Raw genomic sequence first — 10,427 nt, forward strand, 5'->3', positions numbered from 1 at the left:
TGGGGTACAGATGGGGAATCTGCTAAAATTAGTTGGGTTAAATGGGATAGTTTATGCAAGGCAAAGGAGGAAGGGGGGTTAAGATTTCGTAATTTTGAGACGTATAAAGTTGCATTGGTGGCTAAGTAGGGGTGGAACTTTCAAGTTACTCAATAGGGGTTAGCGAAGTATTTGGTCTTCCCAACCTCTTTTGGGTGCTGGCTTTAGATGTGTGATGGGAAATGGTCGCTCTATTAATATTTGGAACGATCGATAGGGTTCCTGGTATTTCTGGTACCTTGCCTCGGCCTGTTTTTATGGTGACTCCAAATTTGGTGCATGAGCTTTTTAATTCTTTTGGGACTGGTTGGAACGTGGAATTGCTTAACTCTTTATTCCAACCGTCCATTATGGCTAATATTCTTGCTTGCAGTTTCAGTTTTTGCTCTAAGGAAGATGCGTTGGAATAAGCCGAAGAGTTTAATGTTCGGTTCTCAATTAAACCTGCCTATCATTTGGCTAACCGCATGACAAGGTCTCCTGATTCCCTATCTCAGGAAATCTTTACAGTTGATTCTCCACACATAGGATGGCACTGTTTGTGGAAATGTAAAGTTTCCCCCAAAATTCAGCATTTTATGTGGAAATGTTGTCAATCTGTTATTCCAGTGCGTAGTCTTCTCCAGTTACATGGTATGGAGGTAGAACCAGTGTGTCCTCGGTGTGGTGTGGTTGCGGAATCCATTGAGCATTTGTTATTTCAGTGTCCTCATTCTGTCCACGTCTGGAAATTATCACCATTAAGGTTGGATTTTATGTCTAATCCGCCTGTTTCTTTTAAGGAGTGGTGGATGAACTTGCTGATCCAATAGGGGCAAGGGTTTGACAATCAGGATTCACTTTGTTAGATGGCTTTTTGTTGCTGGGGTATTTGGAAAGTGCGAAATAGGTTTCTTTTCGAAGGTGAACTGTTTCCTCCTTTACGAATTGTTACCTAGGTTTCATCTAAGTTTTGGGAATTTAAGAACTCCATTGATTCTTCTGCCCATTCTTTGGTTACTACTTCGATGGGAGATGCTTCCATTCTACCCGTTCCTCCATCTTCTTCCCATTGGTCACCCCCTCCCATGGGTATTGTTAAATGTAATGTGAATGCATCGTTTTCCCTGTCGAATCAGGTTGGTGGTGGAGGGGCTGTTTTCCGGAACTCTCAGGGTCAAATTCTGCAGTCAGTGGTTTTCTCTCCTTTCACATCGCATGTGTTTCCCAGGCTAAGGCTATATTTCTCCGTAAAGCAATCTAATGGGCTTTATCTCAGTGTTATGATCAGGTTTGGTTTGAATGTGATTCGTTGCTGGTGGTGCAGGCAATAAATGGTGTGGATGGTGGTTCGGTGGAAATTCATGCTCTTTCTTTTGATGTGCAAGTGCTTTTGGAGCAGTTCTCTTTTTCTTGCCTTAGTCATGTCCGTCAGCATAGCAACGAAGTCGCTCATGCGCTTGCCAAGCTCTCTCGGCCTCATATTACGAGTGATATTGCTCTTGTTCATACTCCTGGCGATATTCTAGATTTGGCAGCAAAAGATTATTTGTGTTAATCTTGTTGCCGTTTGTTTGCCAAGGCAAAAAAATAAAATATTTAGTACTAAAAGTACTCAATCACAGCAGATTTGACCACAGAGAACAAAAGTACTCAATCACAGCATATTTGACCACAGAGAACAATACAAATTATGGCTAAAACATTTTTAAATGAAAATAATTTTCTATCAATTAGTAAAAGAAAATTACTAATTGAAAGAAAATTATTAGCAGTGGTCTGAAGTCTTTACAGGACATGTGCTAATAAAGCTTATAAAGAGAGCCGGTCCTTTGCCAAGGCCATCTGCTTGCTTAATAGTAGTTGTTGCTACAGAAAAATAATATCACAGATGGTATAAGGAGCGTGCAAATTCAGGAACTTGGACATGTATTACATGTCATCTAATGCAAATAAAGATTTGGCATTTTTCTCTTTGGAGGGCCAAAACATGTAAATAGACTGTATAAGCATTGGACAAAGGTTGGAGAGGAATAGTTTCTTATTCTACCAAACAAGTGGAAAAGACAACCTTTGCTTGATTGCTCTCTCTCACACAGACAAACAATGGGGTTGGTAAGGTTTGACACTCAAAAGGATTAATTGAGGTGTTTTTCACACTCATGGTTTTTGTAGTATAATTGGAAATATCACTCAAAACAATTAGCTTGTGGTAGAAACACACGTACGCGTCCATGACAATAAGGTGAAGCACTAATAGCATTTTGACTCGTCCACAACACTAAGGTGAAGTACTAATAGCATTTTGACGCGTCCATGACACTAAGGTGAAGTACTAATAGCATTTTGATGCGTCTATGACAATAAGACAAGTACTAATAGCATTTTGACGCGTCCATGACACTAAAGTGAAACAGTAATAGCATTTTGACGTGTCCATGACGCTATGGTGAAGTGCTAATAGCATTTTGCCTCAATTCTACATTTATGGAGACGACGATGAAAATAAATTCAGTGGTACCATGAGGTGCAATCCTCATGGTTTTTGTAGTATGACAAGAAATATCACCGAAACATCTAAAACCACTATGAAATCAAACTATATTGTCGTGCACGTCTAGAGGGCAATTAACATGAAGAACAGCCATGAACAGATTATTATCAAATCCCATAGCAGCTGCATAGGGAATTGGAACAAAATGCTATATTGAAGTAGAACTGAATTAAATTAGCAATCTTCCAGTAACATATATAATTCAAATGAAAGATTAAGAAGATCTCGCAAGTCACAGTTGCACAAAAAATAATAAATCATTCTACCAAATGCGTGCATGATTAATGAAAGATAAAATAGTGCTGCACAAAATCTCCAAGCCCTCTATATAAGGAAATTGAATAAATACTTGCCAAAGAAATTCAATTAAGATCAAAAAATTCAAATAGGGGATGTGTAAGTCACTTCAGTTTGGAAGTAGATATTTTACAACTGATATGTTCCACTTTTACCTTCAGTTAGGAAGTAGGTCCAATTTTTCTTGATATAATTTCAACAACTCAGGAGCTTCCTCATAACAGTTCACAAACTTCTTGAGGAAAACACTCTCTGTGGATTTCAACAATACCTCTGTACTAACAGGTTTCTTAATCAAACCTTTCAACAGCAAAATTGAAGTACTGAACACCTGGGAATTATCCTCTTACCCAAGCTCAGTGACATTAATTCTGGACGATGGGCAATTAGGGAAGACTCCCAACCCATTGTGTTGACATAGAAATTCAGCACCGCATTTATTTTCTCCTCTGATATCATCATACAGCACAGACATTTTGTAAAAGCCAACATTGTTTCTTCCTCATACCAACCCCACTTCTGATAAACCTCCATCCTCATTTTCAATGTTGTTTTGCTCATTAACTTCAAATTCAATGCTCGAACCACTATAACAAAGTTGATGTCTGTAGGGTTGAAACCCATTTTCTTAACATCCTCCACTACCTCATTGAATCTATCAGGCTTTACGTTGAGTGGCCTACCATAACCAATAAGTCCGTACATAATATTTGAATCGAACACGCTGTGTTGTCTCAAGTTTTCAATGTTGGAGAATGTAATATCACTGCGATAGCAGTCTACAATCCTAGGAAATCGTTTAAAGGCCGTGATAAACTTATCATTTGAATGAAATAAATTTATGAACAAAGTGAAAGATGGGATGATATGGTTCTCCAAGCTATACGTCAATATAATTGGGCTCATGGATACCATATTTGCGAGCTCGGTGCTGGAAATGCCAATGGAGTAAAAGAACTCGAATTTGGGTAAAAAGATTTTGTTGGGATCTGATAAGAAAAGTGTTGGGCGTTTTCTGATGAGATCTAAGATCTGGGTTTTGCTGAATCCATGGTTCATGAAGAAGTTAATAACTGAATCAGGTCTGTCTAGAGTTTTAGAATTGTTTTTGGGAAAAAGATTATTGTCAAAATCCATGGTTCATAGCAAATCTCTTTCTCTAGGGTTATGATTTGTACGACGCTCAGTTCACTTCGGCTGAAGCAGCACAAGAGTCACAGTAGAAGGGTAGAGATTAATGACAATAAACGACGACGTTTGACATAACTTTGTTCCTTTTATTTATTTATTTTTTAGGGCAAAGTGCATTAAACCCCCTCTACTTTCTACTTTTGGCATGAGACTCCCCTCCAAAATTTTCTTAACATAAAACCCCCCTAACATTTTTTTGTTGTTGCAAACTGCAACCTAATGACAAAAATGCCCCTTAGAGTTTTTTTAAAATGATTTTCATTATATGTTTTCTTTTCCATTTTAATTTTTTCTAAATAGAACTTTAAGTAAATTTTGAAAATTACACGCCATTAAAGTGATGTTATATTGACAAAATATAAATTTAAGAAAATTTAGGTTTCTTTAAAATAATTTTCACCTTAGGTTTTCTTTTCCTTTTTTATTTCTAAGAAAATTTGAAAAATCCAAGGTATTTTTATTTTTTTATAGATGCACTATTAATTTTATTTTTCGGAAATATTTTTTTTTAATAAAACTATGTTGAATGAGTTATTTGTATTAATTTTAATCTTATATTAAGGATTACCCTATTCTTAAATATTTGTATTCTCCGTATTATATTAAGGGGCATTTTCGTCATTAGGGGTAGTGTTGCAACAAACAAAGACCTTGGGGTGGTTTATGTAAAAAATAAATAAATAAGAAATAAAGAAATTTAGTGATGGTTTTCTGCCAAAATTTGAAACCAGATGTGGTTTTATGCAATTTGCCCTATTTTAAAGCCTAACTTTGGTCCTTTTATTAACTTCTATTTTGCATCTAAATTTTGTAGTACTCTGTATTTCTTTTATGATTTTTATATACACACATGTAGACATATGTGTATATATTAAGCATTTTTTTTCTTTTTTTTAATTTTAATTCTAGGTTAATATCTATATATAGGGGCTCAAAAAAAAAAAAAAAACATGGAGTGTCAAAATATTATTATTTTATTATTTTGGTTTATTTATTTATTTATTTATTTGTCAACGAGGTCTCTAAGGCTTAGAATACCCATAATTCACCATCGGACACATTTCTTATTCCACATGTACACGATAATTATTTGAAAATTTCTTACTAATAATCTCAAGCGGATTCAAGCTCCCAACCTTTATATTGTGAGGTTATCTTCTTGGGGTATATATATATATATATATATCTCAAAAATTGAGTAGGGCCAATTTTTTTATAATGTTAATTAATCATCTACTCAGTCTTGTGTCCATGTTAATTAATCATCTACTACGGGCTTGTCTGTGGCCTTTAAAACCAATTGGATTCGGTCCAAATCAGGCCCATTTGTATGCAAAGAAAGATTCGTGCTAGTGATTAGATACAATTAACTTTGTTCAATTTATGCTCTGATTTTTATATATACAGTACTCAACCACAGCACCATTTGGTCAGAGGGAACAATACTAATCATTGCTAAAATCCTTAATTCATTCTCTTCTTGCAATTGGGTTCTCCTTGAGATGTACAATGACTGGTTAGAACAATGAAAATTTTGTGAGAGGTACAGATTACAAGTATTGAAATTACGTCAACGGCTGAATGCAACTTGAAATAACCCTTTTGTAAATCGCAAGGGATGCTCTATTAAAGAAAAATTTAATCCTCGCCTTCATGTAAATATAATCTAAGAGTTAAAATTTTGTCCAGCAGAATTAAAATACTAAAATGACAAGATAGTCCTTAAATGACCACATGACTCATTTTAAAGGCACGTGACTTATAAAATAAAACCACAATGACATTAATATCCTAAATATAAAATAAAGTCAGAATTAAGACTGATATAAATGACTCTAGACCATAAATCATCACATCATCGGCTGCTCCTATAAATGGAAACTCTTCTTAGAATGTTCAACTATTTGAAGATAAGCCTCTAGCCTGAGCAAGCACATTATCCTAAAGTCTTTGTAGCTTCCCCACGTGCATGTGCTCTCTTCCAACATTCACGTAAAGCATGTGCTTGTGATCAGAAAGACTTGATCTTAAAGAGCAAAAGAGATAAAAGTAAAGTACCAAAACAAGAATGGAGTCATGCTTATGTAGGCACAACCCAAGGGCTTGTAAGGGCCAAATTATAATTCTTAACCAAATCAAATTCATTTTCTCCATTCATTCGCCAGGTGTCCAGTGCCAAGTGCTGTCTATAGCGTGTCAATATGGCACCACACGGGTCACAATTGACATTTGGTTAACTAATTAAATTTAAACCCACAAAAATATATTAATATATTACATAAAAATCTTAATACTAGCTTTAATTAAATTAATCCTCAAATGGATCAAGATAATCTAATAATTTCTCCAAAACCTTGTCCTATGTCTTTTAATTTTTTTTATTTTTATTTTTTTGATCTTTTTCTTTTTATTTTACTTTCTAAATTTGCATTAAAAATTGTCACTTATGGTTTTAGGGAAGTTGTATAAACTTTTGAATCGTTACAACAATAATGTGGTGTAACGGACGGTTATAAACATTTTAACAGAGTAAAGTGAACGTATAATAGAATCAAATTAAAAGCTGATATATGTAGGTCCACTTTGCTTTGGTGGAATGTTTATAACCATTCCGTACATCACGTCATCATTGCAACTGTTGCAATGAACAATTTCTCACTTTTAATATGGTATTTAAAAATCATTCTTAAATTAGAAAGCATTAAACACTTTTAAGAGTTTTTTCTAATAGAAATGATCTGTTCTTCATTGGTGAGTGATAAATTTATATACACATTGGATTTGATTGTTATGTTTTTTTGGTGATTATTATTTTTTACACTTAAATCGTATATTCGTATCTAAAGAAGGAAACAACTTTACTACTTTTTCTATTTTATCCAATAATTATGGGGAAAGTGTAAAAAAAAAAAAAAAAAAAAAAAAAAAAAAAAAAAAAAAAAAAAAAAAAAAAACTCATGTTATATATATATGCACACACACACACACCTGGTGTTCAAAAAAATTTGTACATTTTTAAAATTGAGAAATAAAAACATTTTCTCGATTTGACTATCAAAATATTTAAAATACCAAATTAAAAATCATTGTTTGTGACACATGTTTTACATAGTGTTTTGGGGGTGGGGAGGGGGTTTGCACTTTATCCAATAATTATTTAAACAACAAAATTGTTAAAACATGCAAACAGGTTAATATATATATATATATATATATATATATATATATATATATATATATTTGTTTGTGCTATTAGGAGTTGTGAAGAGTGTGACAATGGACTTATTTAATTTAGTTATCTAAAAGCAGTCTAAAGAATTGCGAAACAAATTTTTTTTTTTTTTTTTTTTTCCTACAAGAATTAGAAAAACAATTCTTCTAAATTAGAATCATTTTATAATTTTATATTTAAATTCCCAAAAATTTCTAACTAGATAAATTATAATATTATTCCTGTTTCTTTATCTATGAATTAAAAAATCATTTTTACATTACAAAGCATTAAACACTTTAAGGGCGTTTTATGATTTATCAAATTAAATAGACAATAACAAGACTGTTACAGCTTACAAACAAGTGAAAAAAGTTGATTATGTTACTAGTATGACAATAGTAAAAACAAATCTAGAACCCAACCCCCTTCCTCCCCTCTTTACGCGTCTGTTGACTTGACTCTTTTTTAGAACCCAAACAAAAATAGATATGCAAACACACACAAATATATATTAAAAACAAAGTCAAAAAAGGTAAAGTTGCAAATGGCAAATACCTTTTGACTTTTTAATAACTAAGCAAAATTAGAACTGCAAACTATTTCACGGGCAAAAAATCGAAAACTGAATTATATATCTAAAAAACTGAAAACTGGAAGTGGGGTTGTGAAAAGCTCTATTGAAAAGAATGGTTTCAAATTTTTTTTGGAATAATTACACTTTACCTCTTTTGAGATTTCCGTCAATTTACATTGACCACCCTTCTTATTTGTCATATTACACTCACCTCCCCTAACAAGCATATAAGATGGATGGTGTTAATGGAAATAGTATAATTACTAATTTACCCTTTGTCCTCTCTCCCTTTACAATAACATTACCGTGTGCTCCGAACACCATCTCTGACGAACCTAGTACAATCTGGTGAAAGCCACAGTGGTGACCGCTCTGCGACTTCATATATATATATATATATATATATATATATAAATCCACATATATACTGAGAAGCTCACCTTAAATGTGTATAGCTCTGCGAAGTTCCGGTACCTTGGCATATGGTACAAAAACAATCCATTTACAGTAATAATTGGGAGCTTCGAGTATCAGCAAAGATGTAAATCTTGTTCTACTTGTTCTACAGATCTTGCATAATGGGAATTTTGGTTTAGAAAAGGTAATGTGTTGAACACCAATTAAAGTGACCTGGCCTAGTGTTAAGAGCAACTCAATGAGTTAAGGAACTTTTGTTTTAAACTTCTTACCAGATAAGAACCACACGGTCACACACACATATTAAGCCATGGTGAGCCCTAAGTTCCTAGTTGTCTCAATTGGGAAGTTGTTAATGAAAAGGATGATTCTTTCCTTTGTTGATACCTGTTAAAAACCCATTACTCTAGAAACCTCATTGTCGATTTTATGAGTCCATGATTTGACCATGTGGAAGGAAAAAAACACTCAAACACAGAGACAATAATTAATCAAGCGATGCCCAATGATTCATTTATGTCTTTAATTTTCTGTATATTTTGGAACCCAACAAGAATAAGCCAGAGATTAATATGTAAACAAGAGATAAATTAGTAAAGAAAAATCAACAATAATGTTTGAATTCCTGTTGAAGAGCTTCTTCTAACAAAAATTCAGATTGACCCATCAAATCAGGGCTCAATCTGAACATGAGAACGCAGAACTCCATCTAATTGAGGGCTCCATCACCGTCGAAATCGCCTTCTTTCAACATACTCATCAGATCACCATCAATCAAGTCCTACAAACCCAACAGGGCAGAGTTCCTCTCGAGGCTCTCGAACGTGATGACCCCTATATCACCGTCCATCAACAATTGAAACCCATTGCCGAGTTCTCCGATCAAACCTTCCCCACCCAATTTATAAGAGAGAGGTGTGGTTTTATACTAAATTGAAGCTCGTCGGTTTCGGTGAAGATGATGGTCACCCAAACCGAAGCTCACAAGGGTAGATTGGGAATTTGATAAATAAAAATTATTGACATCATTATTTTCTGTCAAAAAAAGTATTTTTCTTTAAAGGAGGGGAGCTCTATGTTATTTATATATAAAACTCGAGAAGGAGGTGAGTGTAATATGACAGACAAGAGAAGAGGTCAGGAAAGGTCAGTGTAATTATCCCTTTTTTTTTATCTTAGTGTTATTAAAGGTCACCCCCTTCATGTGAATTTCTAAATCTGTCCCGATTAAATACAACATATACTGCGTAAAAGATAGGAAGGCTGAGTAGATATATGAACAAGGTGTTATTTATTTATTTTGAAAGGTAAAATTGTAAGTATTTCCAAGACAGGCTTTTAGCCCAGACAAAGAATGGCCCAAGCCCACCCAATAGTATGTACAATGAACCAAACAAAACAAAAACCCAAGAGCAAAAGATAAGTCGCCAATCGACTTCAAAAACACACACCTAAGTTATCTAACTAGCCCATACAACTATTAAAAGGGTATATATATATTTTATTTTTTATATTACTTAAAATACCTTTCTAAATTTAAATGGTTTAAATAATTGATAAAAGTGGTCAAAAAATAGATGTTCAGAGACCCAATAAATTAGGGTAAAAAATAAATAAAAGAGTGACAATTTTTATATCGGAGGTTTCTGACAAAACACCATAAATATAATTGTCTTATTTTTCTTTTCTGATGTTCATTTTTCGCGTCTTTTACTTCATTTTAAATTAACAGTTAATTAAATTATTTATTGGTCTATCTCTTGGTGATTTTGGATCTTAATTTACCAGTCACTATTAATATTCTCTAAACTACACGACTACGAATAAAAAAATTACTTCTATATTTAAGTAGGTCTTCTACTGAGTTTCTCTTATACTTCATATGAAATTAACAGTTAACTAATTAAATTAAATTATTAAATTATCTGTGTGTTTACTTGTGCTTTGGTGACTTTGGGAACAAGTCACAAGTAATATTTTTTAAATTATAAAATTGTTGATAAATATTATTTTTATTTTCAAACACGTCTTCTAATAAATCCCTTTCTACTTCACATTAATAATATGAAAACATGTTTAGAAGCAATGACTAGTCACTTGTAAGTCATTAATATGTGCATATAGAGAGAGAGAAAGAGGAGTGAGAAACAGGGTAGAATCTA

The 10,427-nt window shown here is 33.3% G+C and overlaps 2 protein-coding genes across 2 annotated transcripts; one reads left to right on the plus strand and one right to left on the minus strand.

The window, feature by feature from the left end:
• Nucleotides 1-1,046: 1,046 nt before the first annotated feature.
• LOC132314342 (uncharacterized) lies at nucleotides 1,047-1,576 on the plus strand. Its single transcript, XM_059813218.1, has 2 exons — nucleotides 1,047-1,214; nucleotides 1,298-1,576. The coding sequence occupies exons 1-2, from the start codon at nucleotides 1,047-1,049 to the stop codon at nucleotides 1,574-1,576; spliced, it is 447 nt and encodes a 148-aa protein (XP_059669201.1).
• Nucleotides 1,577-3,026: 1,450 nt separating this feature from the next.
• Nucleotides 3,027-4,006, minus strand: LOC132314343 (uncharacterized). The gene is made up of 2 exons (XM_059813219.1): nucleotides 3,220-4,006; nucleotides 3,027-3,169 (listed from the first exon to the last, which is right to left on the minus strand). The coding sequence occupies exons 1-2, from the start codon at nucleotides 4,004-4,006 to the stop codon at nucleotides 3,027-3,029; spliced, it is 930 nt and encodes a 309-aa protein (XP_059669202.1).
• Nucleotides 4,007-10,427: the final 6,421 nt, after the last annotated feature.

The sequence above is a fragment of the Cornus florida genome, unplaced genomic scaffold (genome assembly GCF_030987335.1).
Source record: "Cornus florida cultivar Cherokee Brave unplaced genomic scaffold, ASM3098733v1 CherokeeBrave_3.0.0_Hap2_Chr06, whole genome shotgun sequence".
NCBI lineage: Eukaryota > Viridiplantae > Streptophyta > Magnoliopsida > Cornales > Cornaceae > Cornus > Cornus florida.